Raw genomic sequence first — 18165 nt, 5'->3', positions numbered from 1 at the left:
GCGAGCCTCCTCCTCTGAAAGGAGGTTGAATTTGCTGAGCGGGGGAGGTGATACTGGGCTGTGGTCATCAGTAAGGGATGGTAGCCCCTGTACCATGTTATCGAGCTTAGAACCAATGGACTCGATTTTCTGTAAAAGAAAGTTCCCATTTGATTCGCCAGTTCAAAGTTATACATATTGTTGGAGTTCACGGTACCCATTTTTCTTATTTTAATCAATTTTTAATTCTAATTTTTTCACTTTGTTAAGCGCCTAGATCTATTACCAGGGTTCTATCTAGGATTTATCGTTTGGGGGAGAAGTCCCGATTGGCCGAAGGCCACGAGCTTCCTAGGGGGGTCCGGGGGCATGTTCCCCCGGAAATTTTTTGAGATGAATATGCACTGAGATGCAATCTGGTGCATTTTGAGACCCAATTTTGAGAAATGTGCACTGACCTCGTCGCGTCTGGATGATTTTTCCGATATAGTTACTACTGTAATGATAACAATATTTTTTTGGGGGGGGGGGGGAAGCTGGGTATTTTGGGGGGGAAGCTTCTACCCCTCAAATAACCTAGATAGAACCCTGATTACTGGATAGGCGCTATATATATAACAATATTAATGTTCTTTTAGATCTTCTTCTTATTATAATATCTGAAATGACCAGCCCTCTCCAGTTACCTAAGTCGTCTCCATCGCAGGAGCCCTCTCCTCCGCAGAGGCCTCTTTGTGTTGTAGGGAGTCTGGGGAGAAAGAAACAGAAGGCGCGGGGCATCGTCCACCGCGCTCTTTTTATTGGGATACCCAGCGGGAGTCTCTGCGGGGGACACAGTCGCGGGAGGACAGGAGACGCAACGCCTTCTGGGTTAATTTTTTTGCGCTCCCTTTACTTGGCGTTGCTCCTAGCCCGCGTAGCAAGCGCTTCCGTGCGGCTTCGGAGCAAAGAACAAGGAACGAGAGTTTTCCCAACGGGAACGCTTGCTACGCACGCTATGCCGTTCCCCTCAGTGAATCGTGTCAGGTGACGTGTAGGCTGCGTAGCAAGCGTTTCCGTGCGGTTTAGGAGCAAAGAACGAGGAGGAACGAGAGTCAAAGACCGCGCGAAAAATGGCGTAAGTAAAAGAGCACTTTCAGTTTTTGGCTCTTGTTTCATTTCTCGCCGGCCAAAATCGAGAATCCCGTTCCTCGATCTTTCTCTGCTCCGAAACCAAACGGAAACGCTTGTTACGCAGGCTAAGTGGCGTGACATATTCGTGTCTAAACATCCTCATGTAAACCACCACCAAAACGCACCAAGTGAGAGAGTCCCAAGTAGCAGCGATGATAAAGAAGAACCAACGGCAACAGGTAAGTACACCGTTCGATGAAGTATAGCCATACTATATGTAAATTATTGTGACGATAAGAAATAAGTCGTTTTTTTTCCTACAGAAAGGTAGATGTACTGCACACAGCTTTTGATCTGGCCTGTTCCAGGCGTTGTTCAGATAGTGGGGAGCAATGCGAAGTAAAAAGGAGCGCGAAAAAATATACTTTTCATCGCTCTCTCTTCTTCACACCGCTCTCCACTATCTGAACGCTTGGAACAGGCTAAGCATGATCATGAGTTGGGTCGTGTGTTGCAGGCAGCATAAAAACGATTAAGAGACGGAATGTTACCGATTTAACTCTGCGTTAGTAACGCCAGTTGGTCTTCCATTACCCGATTCCGCACGAGTTTGCATGTAACTTTTTTCTTCTCAAGAAAAGTGTTAAAGCACCAAAATTAAGTTATTCTCAGAAACTTTGGCCATTTTTTACTTTTGTCGAATTTTCGTCGTAAAACACGCTTGTGTTGCCTAGAAAGTCTTCCAGCATGTTTTCATGCACGTCTCAACAACGAGCTTTATTTGCATGACCATACAACAGCATTGCAACATCTTAGGGCAACTACATTACTTTGATAAAAATTTGTCACGAACATCAAAGCAAGCTGAAATATACTGTATTTTATGAATTGTATATTGATAAAGGTAATTAGAGGAGTTCATAAGTTCATTGATCAAAAACAATGGAAACAATAGGAAAACAATGTTGAACTCAATCAAAATTTGCATTTTTATTCCTTTCCGTGGCAATTTATATAAGATCTAATCTCTATTTTTGATTCACTTGTTCAGAATATTTTAATTTAAGTATATGTAAAATGAAATATTTTAATTTTTTAACTATTAATTGAAAGTAGAAGCACAAAAATCAGTGCAAGTGGAAAGAATAAACTTAACCAAAAGTGTCACTTTATGATAGTAAAAATCTTTCCGTGGCATTTTTATCATTTCTCTAAATCCATTCTTTGCAAAGCATCCCAAAAATGGCCCCTATGGCCTGCAAGTGCAGTGCAGAGTTGTTGTTGTTGTGCTTATTAAGGCTATGTTCACACTATGCGGGATAGCTCTTGTGCCAGTATGATTCATTAATAAGCCATACCACATATAGGGTTTCTGTTCACACATACGAACAGCTAGCCTCTGTGCCACTCTTTACAGGTACAGTGTGAACAGGTATTCGGACCATAGCAGAAGTGAAAAAGTCTGATCAAGGATTGGGACCTACTGAGAGGGCAGTAAAAAAAATATAAGTGGGGATTTATATTTCAGTTTCACCAAACCGTCTCGGCCAACCACTCCAGCACCATGTTGAATGTGTGTGAGCAATGTGTTCCATTTCCGGCTCGAGCTGTTCATGCTATACCGCAAACAAGGCATCCAGTATAGTACATACATATGAAATGATTAAAATGCCACGGGTAGGTTTTTTGTTTCATAACGTGAAACTTTTGATTAAGTCCTTTTTTCTCCACTTGCAGTGATTTTTGTTCTTCAGATGATTTAGCAGGTAATTTAAGGGATGGGGGAAGGTTGCTATCTGACCCACCCCTCGCTTACTTGAAGATTATAAACTGCCACTGGAATAGCTTTGGATGCTTATAACTGGTATGCTTGTAAGGTTAAGACAATTTGACAGTCCTTGTTTGTACTGTAATATCGATTTTCTTTCCTGTTGTATAAACAGGTAAACGATGAAGTAACACAGATGAATTAACAACAACAACAAACTGAAACTTTTTGGTTGACATTACGTTTTGGTGATTTTTGTTCTTCTTTGATTTAACTGGTAACTTAAAGGATATAGGTGAGGGTTGCTATCCAAAGTTGCTCTACAGATGTTACTGAAACGGGAGTGGGAAGCGGGGAACGGGAAGGGGGAATGGGGAGAGGGGAATAGAAAGTGGGAAATGAGCAAGAAAAATGAAAAAAAGGGCAACAAAACCAACCTGAACTCTAGCCCCATCAGTAACTCCATTTACAATTCTCCATTATGTCTCCAGTTTTCATTTTCCCGTTCCCCGTTTTAGTAACATCCCCCTGCTACAGTCAAAATTCCCATGCGGGTGTCTGTGATACAAGGTGTCCGCACAGACGAGTTGATAGTAAAGATAGCTTGTTTGCATGCTACAAACCTCTTCTATATGACGGGAGTATCACTAAATGAATATAAAATTTACAGTCGAAGTTTATGTCTTGTAAAGATAAACAGTTCCATATTCATTGGAGGTAAGTGTTTTAAACCCTTAAACCCTAAGAGTGATCAGCATCAAATTTCTCCTTGTAATATCAATGCCTTGTAAAACAGAGTGGTCATGAGAATTACGGACATGATAACACAAGATGAATTTGCTTGAAATTTTATCAACTTCTCCCCTGGCACTACTTCTGTAGGAAATAAAATATAGGCTGGGGAAACAAATGAGAATTCAAATTTTGATCTTAGGGTTTAAAGGGTTAGCATGAACATTTTTATAAGAGTGACCGGTGAGTGGAATGACTTTGTCTTCTAGGTCTGTGGTTGCTTGAAATAACTTGAAAAGATGTCCCAGGTTCAGCGTCACTTCGGAATAGATCTGATCCAGGCAGCCAAAAATGAACTGGCTTTTCTTGAAGAGGTAGCAAAATACCCAAATCTTCGTGCTGGGCCACTTCTAAGAGAGGCCATCAGGAGGTATGAGCAACTGTGGTTGCCTCTTGCTGCAAGGCATAACACTCATTCCCAGATGGCGGCTCCTTTGGACATTGCATGGGTGTGGCATGTACACATGCTTGCCCCGTATCACTACGAAAAGGATTGCACCAATGTAGTATCCAAATTGGTCGATCACTCTCCTTTAGACGTCACACAAAGACAGGAAGGTCTTCAAAATGCAAAATGTCTCTGGCAAAATGCCTACCCAGCCAAACCCTTTGAAGTTGATCTGAACAACCCTCCAACAGTTGTCATAAATTATCAATCTAGAATACAGTACAAACTGGAGGAAGCTTGTTTACGCCAGTTCAAATTCTACTACCAAGTTTCGTTACCCCATTACAGAGATGACCAGTTCCTCTCACAGGCAGTTGATCGTTATGAACATCATCTTCATCTGAAAAGTCAGCATCTGAACGTTTTTATGGTTCCATGTTATGATTTTGACCTGATTTGGCACGTGCATCAACTTCATCCAGTGAATTACAGGCATGCAACAGAGATGATTCTGGGAAAGCCCCTGCATCACAACGATACTGAAACAAGTCGAACGCCAGGGTCTAAGTTGTACAATTCTGAAATAAAAACAAGGGAAGTCTGGGCAGCAAGTGGCAAAAGTTTTTTCAAGCCAGGAGCCATGTACAGAGGTGATCCACTAGAGCCAAGACCACCAAGAAGCAAATGGTTTTATGCTGTCCTCGCACGTTCAGAATATCCATGCGAATTCAAAAGCATTGACGCACAGGGACTACAGCGAAAAAAGACATTTGTTGTTCGGTTGGTAAATATATTCCGCAGAAAACTATTTTCGCAGAAATTCAAAGGGGATTCTAAAGCAAGTAATCCGCGTGCTAAAAAGTTTACTTTTGACAATGGGGACAAAAATTCAGTTAATGTTCGCCTTTACAGAAAGAAACTGTTTGGGGAGAGGTTCATTGCGCAGGAAAAGTTGAATCTTCTCCCCTACCTTGAAGATGTGCCATTCGTCGACCATGCAGTAGGACCTTATCAGCAAATCACAATTGATGTTCCCCTGGTCAGTTATCCAGAGCAGTATGTGGCAAAGGTAACCGTGGGGATTGATTACCCAACTATTGTCAAATACAGCTTTCAAATTCAAGCTGAAAAAGATTTTACATATTGCGCCCATCCGTCAATGATTCTGAGTTATCCGCTGCTGACAGTAATTTCACCAAATGATCTTTGCAAGCCATCTGTCCCTTGCGAATATTCCATTCATCCTGTATTAGACTGGAGAGAGAATCAGGTCTTCCGTTGCCGAGTTGTTCATTCAACGGATGCACTTTTGTCTGCTGCTGAGATCATCAGTGTTCATGGAAAGGTGGTGGCAACCAGCCATACAATCGGGGCTAGTACACTTCCAGAGAAAGGCGACATACGAGATCATGAAAACAGCGTCTACCTTGAACAGAAGAAAGGTGAGAGAGCGATGCTTATCCGAGGTCAGAAAGACTGGGTGATATGCATTGGTAGATGGCAGTGGACGCCTAAAGTCATCGGTACAAGAAATTCAAAGGCACAACACTATGTCAAAATAAGAGTCTTCAAGCTGTTTGGCCAGTGTGGCTGGTGTTCTGTTCGCAAATACGAAAACGGATTGTTCATAATCAAGGTTGATTCTGACACCATGGTGAGAATAGATCTTAAGGAGAATAAAGTTGTATTATCTCCTCGAGCCCAGGATATTCCAGAGTTACTGGCCTTGGCGTTTTCAGTGTCTATCTTGTATCTTCTATGTACACCTTACGAGCCAAAACCGCCCCTGGAACCCATGCCCTCACTAGCTAAAGGCTCCAACAACAGCGTAGTATCTCCTTCTTTTCACAGTGCTGGTTACTTCAGCAAAAGGGTGCCAACCAACGTGTTTCTCTCAGTGACAGGAAAAGGCTGCAGGATCACTTACCAAGCCCTTTCTCAACTTAACTTTTACGATTTCTACAATGATTTCAGCTACGTCTGGGGCGAAGATTCCGCACAAGTAGAAGCTGATAGTTACTGGGTTGGGGCGGGTTTTGATTCAGGAGGAGGTGGGTGCTTCAGTGATACCGGAAGTGGAGGTTGTGTGGGAGGGGATGGTGATGGTGGAGGGTGTGTTGGCGGTGGTGGAGGCTGTGTTGGTGCAGATGGTGGTGGTGGTGATGGAGGAGGGTGTGGTGCTGGCGGCGGATGTGGCGGAGGAGGAGGGTGTGGTGGGGGTGGAGGATGCGGTGGGGGTGGTGGCGGAGGTTGTGGAGGATGAGTTGTCAACAACAACAACAAACTGACACATTTTGGTTGACATTCCGTTTTGGGTTTTGTTTATTTACTGAATAAGCTGGGCTCTTAAACAGGACAAGGATTTTATAGGTGTGTATTATAACACCTCGATACCCTTCGGCCTGGCCGGAAATTAAGTTATGTGGCCAACAAGAAATCACCAAAGAAACGCGAATATAAGTGCTACATTGTACCTATGTAGCAATGTGTAGGAGATCCAGTTAAGCCAAGAACGTTTTCAAATGGAAAGCACAAAGGCTGAATACTAAGTACATACAAGATTTAACTTTGGAAAAACCATCAATGCAACATCACACTGTTGAAAACTTGACACAGCCACAGAGCAGGGGTTTAAACTACACGTCTGCAGTTTAAGGTGCAAGTGTGCATTATAGCATCAAGATTTGAAAAAGTTGGCTCAACAAGTTTCAATCCATTTCCATCCTTGCTATCCATTGCAACAGACGACAGGAAACAGTTTCAAAGCCAAACTTAAGTCTTAAATAACAAAACTGGACCATTATATTTAGAATTTAACAGTTGCGAAAAAGGTGTTAGCTTTTTAAAAAAGATAGCAAATAGCACTTACCCCCTTAAGTAAGATAAGCATGGGAAATGGAAGCTCCTTCCATTAAATTTGAATAACACTTAATACTGGTTAACCTGTGATCAGATGTCCTTCTTCCCTTTTTGTTTTTTCCCCGGAAAAAAAAAAAAGCCTGATCACAGGTTAAATGCTGGTTTAATACGAAAACAGAGTGTTTGTGAAATACTAGGTATGAATAATTATTGTTCAAAAAAGCAAGGCAGAAAAACACCAATGCAGCTTTTCTTCAGATAATTAATGATATTTCCAAGAAATATGACACAGACTTTGTGTAAAATACAAATTATGTTTTATGTAAGTCTTTCCTGTCAGAGGAGGAATGTTGTTATTAGTTTTTCTCCAAATGTTTCCTCTTGGCTTTCTGTTGGCTTATTTGAGGGCAATTTTACACCAGCTAATTAAAGGATTCTTGAATGCAAATTTGCTTGCCTTCCAATAGTAAAGAAGAAATTCTTGTCTGTTATTTTCGGATGGTAAAATCACTGAACTCCAGTTTGGTGATTGTTCTTTCATTTTTAAATTCACACCTGTCAATTCTGGACTTTGGGCTTCCAGTTTCTTTTAACCATCTCTTCCTTGAAAACAAACATGAAACAACCAAACACTCGTTAATTATAACAACAACAAAAAACATTCACTTATGAAATTGCCAAATTGCAAAACGGAGCCAAAATTTTGAAACCTCACTTTGCAAGAAAACAAGCATTCAAAGTTCATCATCATTGTCGTCATTATCATCAACGAAGTCATCACTATCTTCATCATCACCATCATTAACATCATAGTCATCATCATTATTGCCAGCCTAATAAACATCTGAACCATTCTGGCAGACCCAGACCCAGGGCTGTCATTAAGAGGCGGGGCTGGGGATTTTCCCAGCTATTAAGAATGTGCCCCCCAACTACTTTCAAAGGAAAAGTATAGCAGAAAAATAGAACCAAAAGAAACCCCTAGCTGTTTGATTCCCCGTCTATTCTTGTATTTTCCTGGCAACTTAAAATCTTAGTGACAACCCTGCAGACCTTGGGGGAAGGGGGGGGGGGGGGCTGCAGGTGCTTATTCAGAGAGGGAGAGGGAGCTCTTGAAATATATTTTATGGGGCCCAAGAGACTCAGTTTAACCTGAGAAAAGGGTTGATCAGCTACTGCAAACAGCATCCTAATCAATAACCTCTTTATCTTTTTTTACCATCATTATCGCTGATTATCATATTGCAGGGTTAAAAAAAAATTCAAGAAAGGCAAGAAAGGGTACAGGCAAGTCATCCTCCAATAAAATCATTACCTAAGAGGAGCAAAAAGTGACCCTGGGCAATCAAAATGTGATAGTTGCAGCTGCTTGCCCAATATTAGCCCTGTCATTGATCAACATTATTCAACAACCTTAATCAATCTTGTTGTTCTAACTATTGTCATAGTCGAAATAAACATTGTCTATCAAACAGCGAAATAAGAAAGTCTTACATAAGAGAAACTTTTCCTGTGTCTCCTTGCAATTGTCCGACCACTGTGTTGTGTTGTGTGTTCATCACCCAGCCAACCAGGGAATGCTTGCCTGCATTAATCCGAGTGTGCTGAAGCAACATTAGCACAAAAAATTAGCTCAAACAAATTAATTTACATCCATAAAGGAATAAGTATAAGTCAGACATCTTGTTGTGCATTTTCACCATGATTTTAGCTGGGAAAGCATTAGCCTCCCAAGCAGATGTTCTTAAGAGTTTGGCAGAGGATTGCGTGACAAGCCGAAAGAACATCTGCGCGGAAGGCTATGAAAGCATTAAAGTTGCTGACGTTAGCATAAATAGGAAGTAGTAATGTACAAATGGATTAATGTAAATGTTTTTAATAACTGTAGACAAAATGGTATTTTCTGATGCAAGACAAGTTTTAAAGTAACAGAGGACTGTTCCATGCACAACCATCATTTCTGTGATGGAAAGATGAAGTGAAACAACTGTCAAGAATAGGATTATTTTCTGGACAAACACATTTAGACATTATTTGACATACAGCTGTATAAATCTATAGTGCACTTACCTATAATGCAACTCTTGAGCTCAAATTGTTCAAATTGATTTCATTGCAGAAGTAAAAACTTAATCATTTAATGTCAGTGTCTACAGGGATCCTTACCTTTCGAAAAAAGACACCTGTGTAAGGGAAAAGAATGGCAGCAATAAGTTATTTCTATGGTTTATTAATCAATAATTATGCTTGTTTGCATGTACATGTAAAAACCTGTAAAAACCAATGTGAAAATAAATATTCTTAAATAAGTAAATAAAGTACATAATTTTGTCTCATAAAATTTGAAAAGGACTGCAAAGACAACACTAGTTCGATTACTGGCTCTAGCACCACCACTTTGTGTTTTGATTCCATAGCCTGCATGCAGACGCTTATAATTCCCATCTCCTATGCTGCTCATGGAAAAGGAAACAAAGCAAAAAAGAAAATAGGAGACATCTGCACACAGGCTATTGACACTCCAGTTTGATTGCTTTGTCATTCCCAAGTGGAGCAATGATAAAAGCAAAGCTGTGATTGGAGGAGTCACCATTCCGTGAGCTTAAAGCAAATCACTTCCAGAAAAATGGAAACTGAAATCTGATTGGCTAAATGTGGGAAAAGGAATGTGATTGGTTCTTAGCAGTCATTTGTGAGGAGTATTGTGTGATGACACAGCTAGATTGTTGTAATCCAGAACCAGCTCCTCCCCTGGGGGGATTTACTTAAGGGATGTTTGGGTAGGGATGTGCCACTGAGACCCTGGAAACCTTATAGCCCGTACCAGACCTAATTTGGCTGAAGTTCTCTAGCTCTAAGCTAGACTAAACTCCCAAACAAAATCTCTCCCTTTTCTACGGTCGCTATTTTCCAGAAATTACTGCGGTCAAGGTTTTTTTGGCTATTCAACTGAGTTGTGGCTAAATTAAGATTTTTTGGCAATTTCATTTTTTGTGTGTCAATTCCCAAGTTCCCTTGTCTAGACTGAAATCTTCAACCAATTAATCAGTTTCCTGGAAAATGATATCCTATTCTGATCTGACGCCATATCACAGACAGCCGCACATACCTACATATCCCATATATGACAAAACCCTCCCCCACGGGCCTTTCTCAGAAAGATGTACCAGATCATTCTTCACCCCATCTCTTCACTTCTCTAACAAGTCACATGTTTCCATAACTAATTAACTATAGGCTAAATGATGAGTGAGAAGTTCAGAAAAACTTCTCTTGCCATTTTAATACTGAACCTACAATGTACACTGCAATGTCCTGTAACTCAGGAGTCTCCCTTTCAAGACTAAATTTTTTTAGAGGACCTTTGGATTTCTTGTAAACAAGCTTCATGCAGGGTGCAGTTCGAAACAAGCTAGATGCATCCCTATGGACAAATGAGCATACCTTGAACTTTCCCGAATACTTCAAAGTCCACAGAACGCAAACCCTTGCCGGCCATGTTTGTTGACAGGCAACGATTATGACAACGACTTCATATAATATATCACAGAATATCACCCTAGATTCGTCCCCAGTGCGCTGTGTACGAAAACTGAATGCCTGTAACTTAATCGACTGAGTGAATACCGAAGATGAGTCTACATACTTATAGGAAGAACTGCTGTTTTCCTTTGAGGTAAAGTTAGCTTTAAAAATAAATTCTTTTTATTCAATCATTTTCAGAGCGCACAATTTTTGCGACCAAAGCTATTGAAAAGACCCTCCAGGCGAGCAGCTCCTATACACAGCCTGTATACATAACTGCATCCAGGGTCTGGAGAACGGCGCGACGAAAAAGTGATAAGTTTGTATGTTTTAGATACATGGTGTTCTCAAGGGAATTTGCCGTTTCTTCTTTTCATAAATCATACAGATATAAACGCGTGGATAGGACCACACTTCCAAAAAACAGTTCCCTAGCGTTACATCACTTGGTCACATGGTCTTTTTGACCTTTGTTGATCTCTTTTGATGAGCTACTGTGTTGCACAGTTTTCTTCCTTTTTTATCTTTAAACCATACATGTATGAATAAAAATTTTAATGTATACATAGGATAATTTGTGCCCCCAAGGTGCAAGGTACTGTATTTACTGTAACTGCTCTAATTAGTTCCTTTAAATAATACCCCCAACCCTCCCCCCCCCCTAGCGATTATTTAGCACCCCGTAACTCAGAAAGGAAATAGTATTTGCATTTTAAAAGTGCCTGAGCACTAATTTAAGCATTTAAAGCATTCAAAAAATCCATGTAAATATGTTGACATTAATTTAGCATCATTTTTGTTCTGTTTGTTAACAGTTCTTTGCCCAATGTTGTGATATGTCACATTGCTCAGTATTTGGGCCCAAGGGACCTTGGAAACATGAGTAAAGTCAGTCAGTATTTCCGTCAAGTATTCAATTCACCACAGCTCTGGAATGGCATCAAAATATTGTGGGATAGAAATAGCAAAATGAAGATCGATCCTCTAGTCTTGGAGACAATTAAGTCAAGAGGAATAACAGAGTTATTGATATGGACTAATTATGATATTGTGGAAAGGAAAATCGATCTAATGCTACAGTGTATACCTTATCTTGAAGGGCTTTCCTTTTATTCCACATCACTACCGATCTACAAATCTTTGCAAAAGTTTGCTTCGAGTTGCCACTTGGATAAGTTAAAGAAGCTGTCCTTTGGGCATGTATTCTTATCGCTTTGGCAGTTAAGTAATGTTGACCATGTTTTCACTGCTTTATTTGAGCAATTACCAAGATTGCAAGAACTTGGCTTTGGACGCAATGAACAGCTTCCCAGTGGTTACCCTATGTATGAACTCAAGGTACAATTCTTATAAGTTATTACAATGCTAGTGAGACGTGTTGGGGCTGGACAATCTGCGAGCCAGCAAGGAGCCATAAGAAAAATAAAGTTTATGAAATTGGAAATTCATGAAAAATATTTCCAGCTTAGTTCCCTATGGGTATGTGAGCTTAAATTTGCACTCATCTTACAGATTAGGGTTAAACACTCTGAGGGATTAAACATTCGTTTACAAAGGTTAGCTTTCAGTTATTTTTTCTCTATTATTGTTTTTTTATTTTTTATTTTTTAATCTCATGGCTCTGCATGGCTCACTGGCATGCACTGTGTCCTAACTCTATGTTTGTCATGATCTTTATGCCAAGTAGATGTAATTTACGTTGCTAATGTCTAGTTTCATGGTGAGACAATCTAAACAAAGTGGATAAGACTGCACTGATTGAGTGCCTTATGAAAGAACAACAAAACAAGAAACGACAACAATTTATTTAGTAACAGAACTATAAAGTTTACAATGCCACTGAAATCTTGAAATCATTTTTTTTGGTCATTATGTAGCCGGGAAGTGACCTCCAAAGAGCTATCTGTCAGTCTGGAAAACTAACAAGTATATCACTAATGAATCTCACAATCTATAAATCATGCCTTGATGCAATCATGAAGAACAATCCCTTTGTGCAGACTTTGTCTTTTGGCTTTATTTTAAAGTTTGCAAAAGGTAAGCATTTTTAACATTATTAGCAGTGTCATTAAACTGTGATATCAGGTGTTAGTTTGTTGTTAATTAAGCTGTGCTAACATAATCTAATTATTAGATCATGTTAGCACAGCTGCAAATAACAGTCGGTCATTGGACACTGGCAGACCAAAATTTGCTGGTGTTGGACGAAATCACACCCATGTTCGGACAGTAGTTCCCCATAATTTTTTTCTTGTAAATCATTTTATGGTAAGGAAGAATTAAAATCTACCTTGAGTAAATCTTACTTTGTGTTAGGACAATTTCAAAGTCACCAAACATCATTGACTTGGGTAATGAAGTTTTCTTTTGCATTAGCGAAGTATGTCCTCTGTTTTACCCAATATAAAGTTCAATCTTTTGTTTGGTGATGTCCGGCCAAAATTTTGTTTTGTCCGACCAACATGGTGTCTTCGTAAGACATATGTCCTTTCAAGGGAAAAAATAATGTTTACTGCCCCATGTTAGCTTAAGTAGATAACTTTTAAATCTGTAGACAAAGTCCTATGGTTTTACCATTCAAATCAAACTTCTTTGTCAGTTCTTTTGCCTAAAATTTATTTTTCAGGATTTTACTAAGAGAACAGAAATTTGAGGGGTTTTTGGGGGTGGTGGGGATTTTTCTGTGGCCACTATTAGGTTGGAATGGGGGGTTAATTGTGTTGAAAGTCTACAGTTATACCCTACTTAATATGGACACCTCGTTATTATGGATAACTTTCTTTGTCCCTGGGGAAAGCCCTCACATTTTCTCTATTAAAAAAGTTAAACCTGTTTAATGTGGATGCCTGTTAATGCAGACAACAGACACTTATTTTTTGCCTGATGAACAGTTACTCGTAGAAAGTCAACCTCGCCAGTGTGGACACTTCATTATCAACTGTCTGCTGTCAAAAGCCTTTCCTGTAGAACTGAGTAAAAAAACTTTTTTTTTGACAGCATGTCAATGTTGCCAGTGCTAATGGTACACCTGATAGGATGAATTGTAGATGTCAATCTCAGACTATTTTGGCATCAAAACGAGTTATAAATGCAGAGAATGGTTTTGAATAAGTAGCATTATAGTTGAGAGATTTTTTGAGTGTCTGTGGATTTAGTCCGCAGAATGATGGCTTTGAGAAGGTTAGAGATGTTTAACTTGGTGATGCTAATGTTCTCTTTTATTTCTTTAGTATTTTTTGTATTTTTGACTTTAATAACATGACCTGCTTAATTCAGACACCCTGTTAACCCTTTAAGTCCCAATGGTGACCAACATCAATTTTCTCCCAGCAATATTCATACTTTTGCCAAGAGATAAAGTTATGAGAATTTATGAAAGATCACTAAAGAGGAAATGCTTTGATCTGATAACAAGTTCTCTCAACTAATTGTTGAAGGAAATGTATGGAGATCAGTTTGGAGAATTTGTATGTGGATACTGGGGCTTAAAGGGTTAATACAGACACTTTCTATGGGCCTTTCAGTGTCCATATTAATATTATTAGCTGGGTTAGACTGTATGTAGGATTTGAAGATACCCATTCACATAAGATAGGACAAAATGTTCAAATCCTTAGATATATGGCAGATATAATCCTGGGTAGCCTGCGAAAACATCCGTTTCTCCTCGCTCTTCGCCACTGGGGACGTTTCGCGCGGAGGAACATCTGCGACTCAGTGACAGAAATTCCATACTGATGACGTAAAATCTGTCCGGAATCCGGTCAGAAGCGCTGATTGGTCGACTGAGTAGTTACATTGTTGTAGCTATTGTTTACCAATGACAGACAAAAGACATAAGGCCACAAAGGTCAAATGCGAAGAATCTCAAACAAAACAGCCAATATTTGTGGAATATAGTCTTCTCTTGAAGAAGCATTTGAGTTTTGCTGGAGCTCGTTGGCAGATAAACACATCACTTTACCAAGATTGACCAGAAGACACGTAAAATTGGTCAAATTTATATTTGGAACCCCATGACATACCGGATCATTGATTTACATCATCAGTATGGAATTTCTGCCGCTGAGTCGCAGACGTTCCTCCATGCGAAACGTCCCCAGCGCCGAAGAGCGAGGAGAAATGGATGTTCTCGCAGGCTAAATCCTGGGCCGAGTTGTTCAAAGCTGGGTTAAGATAACCCAGGGTTAGTGCGAGATTTTAATTCAGATTTGAAAGCTTAAAAAGCATTATTTTCAGTTTTAATTCTTATTGTCTACATGTTGATGATTGGAAGCCCTTAAAAACAACAAAAAAATCATCCGAGAAAATGCTATAGAACACAAGAAAAAGAAACCTGGGTTAAATTTAACCCCGGGTTAAGCGCTAATTGGCCTTCAAACAACTGAGTCCAGATGTAAGGAAGGATTATTTACTTACAGACCATGTATGCCTGTTAGCAATAAGGTCCATGATTTGTATCTCAGTGCATCCTCTGTCCTTTTTAAGTCTCACCTCTGTCCCAATAGTTATCCATGAGTTCCCGATAGGGTTCTCCTTAACAAACGATTGTATACTTCATCTTCTGCACACTGAACCCTCTTCATACCAAGACCCTTCAATCAGGGCAACAGGCATTTGTTTCTACCTCACTGATGCGGACACTTCGTTTGACTGTATACTGTAATAAAACTCTTTTTTCCCTTCAGTTGGCAGAGTTGAAACGGGGTTTTTGTGAAGGCTCCACTTAAGAGAGTGTCCGTTCGGAGGGCTTCCATAACATGACCTGTTTAAAATCAGTAGCAGATCCAGACCTTCAGATAAGGAGGTGGGGGGGGGGTCATCCAGACCCTGAGATAAGGGGGAACCCCGGTCTCAAAAAAAATTTTTTCCTCACGTCAGGCCTGAATTTGATCTAAAAATAAGGGGGGGGCCGGGCCCCCCGGCCCCTCCCCTGGATCCACCACTGAATATGGACACCCCGTTGGTATGGACACTAATGGCTCCCTCGGCTCGGTGTTCGTTTTAACAGGGGTTTGACCGTATAAAATAAGCTAACGAGAACACAAAACCAACTAATAGAGCATGACTTGAAAAATGGTTTCGGAAAGTGTTCGTTATTTGTTTTATCAGCCAATGAAAAGATCAAAACATAGACTCTTCGTTTTTCCGCCAAAGAAAACCCTCATATGGAGAAGGCATTGTTTGATTGGCCAGTCGTGTTACAATATGACGTCAAAGCGAATTGTCGTTTGATTTCTAGAAAGTTCTTCGGGCATGAAGTTTTTTCAGCCGAGAGTTCGCTTAACCATCCAAAAGCCACGCGCGTTTGTATCCGTTCGATAAACCAATCAGCTCGCTCTATTTCCGTTCGTTTTTAACTCGTGGGTACGCGCAAGCGTACCACGAGTTATTGCAGGGACTGAGATATGCAAATGAGTCACTCACTCACTCGTAGTAGACGCACTTCGTAATTAATCGGGTCCGAACTCGAGAGCGCGAAGATCTATCGTTTCCAACGAAGCACGCGCTCGCCGAAGTTCGGCAGCATCAAATTCCTCGCAGCGAGCGTGCATCGTGCGCTACAGCACGGTTAGGATAGAGGTCTTACCAAATTTAAGACAGGCAGGAATCTTTCAAATTAGTACGATTCAAAAGCCTTTGACCCGTCCAGGCGTTAAACTTGACAAGAAGATGAGCCTTTGCTCTTCGACTCCCTCAACTTCGACGCTGGCTTGATCTCCTACCATGTAGTACTGTAGTAGGTTATGTGTATGAATGAATTTATGGCGGTCAGTATAAAACATGGACTGCGGACTACGGACTGCGGACTGGGTATAAAATACGGACTATAAAATACGGACTTGTGAAATGTATGGTAAATAAAGGCACTTCTTCTTCTTCTTCCTCTTAAGGACTCCCCAAGTTCACGGGGGAAATGGATGTGAGTTTGAGCATTACCTTTTTAAAATAACAGCGGAAATCGAGATAAGAAAACATATGCTAATGTTTTGCGTCCTACTTCGCGGAGGAGTTGTGTCGGCTTTGTATCGCATATGTTCTTTCATTGCCATGAAATGCGTTTACATTGGTTTTTACTGTCAGTAGCCTGGTTTCAATTAGCCTTAATTTCATCCCATTGCTTCGAGTCGTTTTTATGGCTCGATCGTTTGCCCCGGTCGTTTGCCGGCGGAAGTTCCATGGAAAAGGAATTAAAGTTGAGACTTTTCGCACAATCATGTGACAATCCTCAATGGCGTAGTGGCTATGTGAGGTCGGGTCAAACCGAAGGTATCGGGTTCTAATCCTGCTAAGGACCTTCTTTTTCCCTTCTTCCTTTTTTTTTCCTTTTTTGTTTTGTCTTGTTTGCTTATTTGTTTTGCTGTTTTTTTTGTTTTGTTTTTAAATATATACTTAAATAACTGTTACTAACTTAGTGCAATAAACAGCAAGAAAAGTATTGTGTTTCCAGAACAAGGATAGAAATTCATATTATAAATATTATTTATAATATGAATTTCTATCATTTCCTAAAATTCACTGTGGGAAAACCAGAGGTGATAACTAATTGATTATTTTCTAAACAACGTACCCACGAGTTGACGATAGTCTTTCTTTGATTTGTTACTGTTTTGTTCGCGCGTTTTCATTTCAAGGTTATACGAGAATCGCTCTATATTCTACAACGTTCAGGACAGACAAACTTGTTTTGTACTTTGTTGTACTAGATGATGATCTGGCAGATCCTGCAGTTTGCTCAAGTTTAACATCACTGGAGATACGTCACGCCAGTAAAGACACGATAAACCACATCCTTTATTGGGCTTTTCCTGACATTGAGCCGAGTAGAAATCTTACAAGCTTGAACCTGAGTTATAGTCAAAGCTCTAGAGTGTTTCAATTCTTTGCCAAATTCCCAGCCTTGAAGAAACTGGATTTAACAGGTTTTCGCTTCACTAAAAACATGTCCGTTGAAGCATTTCGTCATCTAAAAAACTTGGAATGGTTGGAGCTGAAAGGTTGCAATAGAATCAGTGGAAAAGAAATATCAGAATTATCAGAATCAGTTGGCAGGACTCTACGTTACTTGGGATTAGCGGATTTGCTGCTTCATCCACTTATCGCTGATAATCATTTAAGAGATCTGGCGAGTATGTTTCCTGTTCTTAGAACTCTTGATCTGACGGGATGCGTAACAATTACTGATGCACTGCTCGTGGAATGGTACGTGAAGAATGAGGAAACAAGCTGGCCAAAGTTAAGAAAGCTTGTTTTGAAAAATTGTGGAGTCAGTCAAGAAGTTGTTAACTTAGTGCACCTTAAAACAAAAAATCATCTGCTGGTGGAATTGTGTTCATTATCTGTAAGTGCACCATAAAAATACCCACTTAGAAGTTGTGGAAAAGCCTTCAACCTAACAACCCAACTGTTTTTTTTTTATATAACAAATGCAAACTCTTGATTTTTTACCTGCAGCCTCATAATCCTGTAAATGGCTTTTTGGGTCTTGTAACTGATATGTTTACAGTGCATAAAATTAAGTTTTTATATGTACTTGGTAGTGAAGATATAAACGTTTATCAGCACACCAACGGTAGTGTACATAAACAAAGGTTGCTTCCGTGAAACATGATGCACGATCCATGTTTCATAGGTGCAGTGCACTATGGCGTACAAAAATGGTACATGCATGATCCTAACCAACCTAACCTATCCCAACCACAGGTTGCTTGTATGAAATTACCAACCTAAATATTGACTG

The 18165-nt window shown here is 40.0% G+C and overlaps 3 protein-coding genes across 3 annotated transcripts; 2 read left to right on the top strand and 1 right to left on the bottom strand.

Annotated features, from left to right (window-relative positions):
- Positions 1-3797: 3797 nt before the first annotated feature.
- Positions 3798-6303, top strand: LOC140925066 (uncharacterized). The gene has a single exon (XM_073375021.1). It carries the CDS (start codon positions 3892-3894, stop codon positions 6301-6303), a length of 2412 nt encoding a protein of 803 aa, XP_073231122.1. The 5' UTR covers positions 3798-3891.
- A 439-nt stretch (positions 6304-6742) lies between these two features.
- LOC140924722 (acylphosphatase-1-like) lies at positions 6743-10440 on the bottom strand. Its single transcript, XM_073374733.1, has 4 exons — positions 10344-10440; positions 9066-9082; positions 8394-8503; positions 6743-7502 (listed from the first exon to the last, which is right to left on the bottom strand). Exons 1-4 carry the CDS (start codon positions 10396-10398, stop codon positions 7388-7390), a joined length of 297 nt encoding a protein of 98 aa, XP_073230834.1. The 5' UTR covers positions 10399-10440; the 3' UTR covers positions 6743-7387.
- A 732-nt stretch (positions 10441-11172) lies between these two features.
- On the top strand, positions 11173-17873 carry LOC140924721 (uncharacterized). Its single transcript, XM_073374732.1, has 3 exons — positions 11173-11762; positions 12302-12461; positions 17132-17873. Exons 1-3 carry the CDS (start codon positions 11304-11306, stop codon positions 17779-17781), a joined length of 1269 nt encoding a protein of 422 aa, XP_073230833.1. The 5' UTR covers positions 11173-11303; the 3' UTR covers positions 17782-17873.
- The last annotated feature ends 292 nt before the right edge of the window (positions 17874-18165 follow it).

Source organism: Porites lutea, chromosome 14 (genome assembly GCF_958299795.1).
Source record: "Porites lutea chromosome 14, jaPorLute2.1, whole genome shotgun sequence".
NCBI classification, from domain to species: Eukaryota; Metazoa; Cnidaria; class Anthozoa; order Scleractinia; family Poritidae; genus Porites; species Porites lutea.
Note: the sequence above shows the minus strand (reverse complement) of the source record. Positions and strands in the feature narration are given on the sequence as shown.

What these genes read in the sequence shown, in the direction of transcription:
- LOC140925066 (XM_073375021.1), top strand. Translation starts at nt 3,892, where the DNA reads ATGTCCCAGGTTCAGCGTCACTTCGGAATAGATCTGATCCAGGCAGCC.
- LOC140924722 (XM_073374733.1), bottom strand. Translation starts at nt 10,398, where the DNA reads ATGGCCGGCAAGGGTTTGCGTTCTGTGGACTTTGAAGTATTCGGGAAA. An exon ending in ACAGGAAAAGTTTCTCTTAT is followed by an intron (nt 7,503 to 8,393) that starts GTAAGACTTTCT and finishes TTTGTTTTCAAG; the next exon opens with GAAGAGATGGTTAAAAGAAA.
- LOC140924721 (XM_073374732.1), top strand. Translation starts at nt 11,304, where the DNA reads ATGAGTAAAGTCAGTCAGTATTTCCGTCAAGTATTCAATTCACCACAG. An exon ending in ACCCTATGTATGAACTCAAG is followed by an intron (nt 11,763 to 12,301) that starts GTACAATTCTTA and finishes GTCATTATGTAG; the next exon opens with CCGGGAAGTGACCTCCAAAG. An exon ending in TATTTTAAAGTTTGCAAAAG is followed by an intron (nt 12,462 to 17,131) that starts GTAAGCATTTTT and finishes TTGTTGTACTAG; the next exon opens with ATGATGATCTGGCAGATCCT.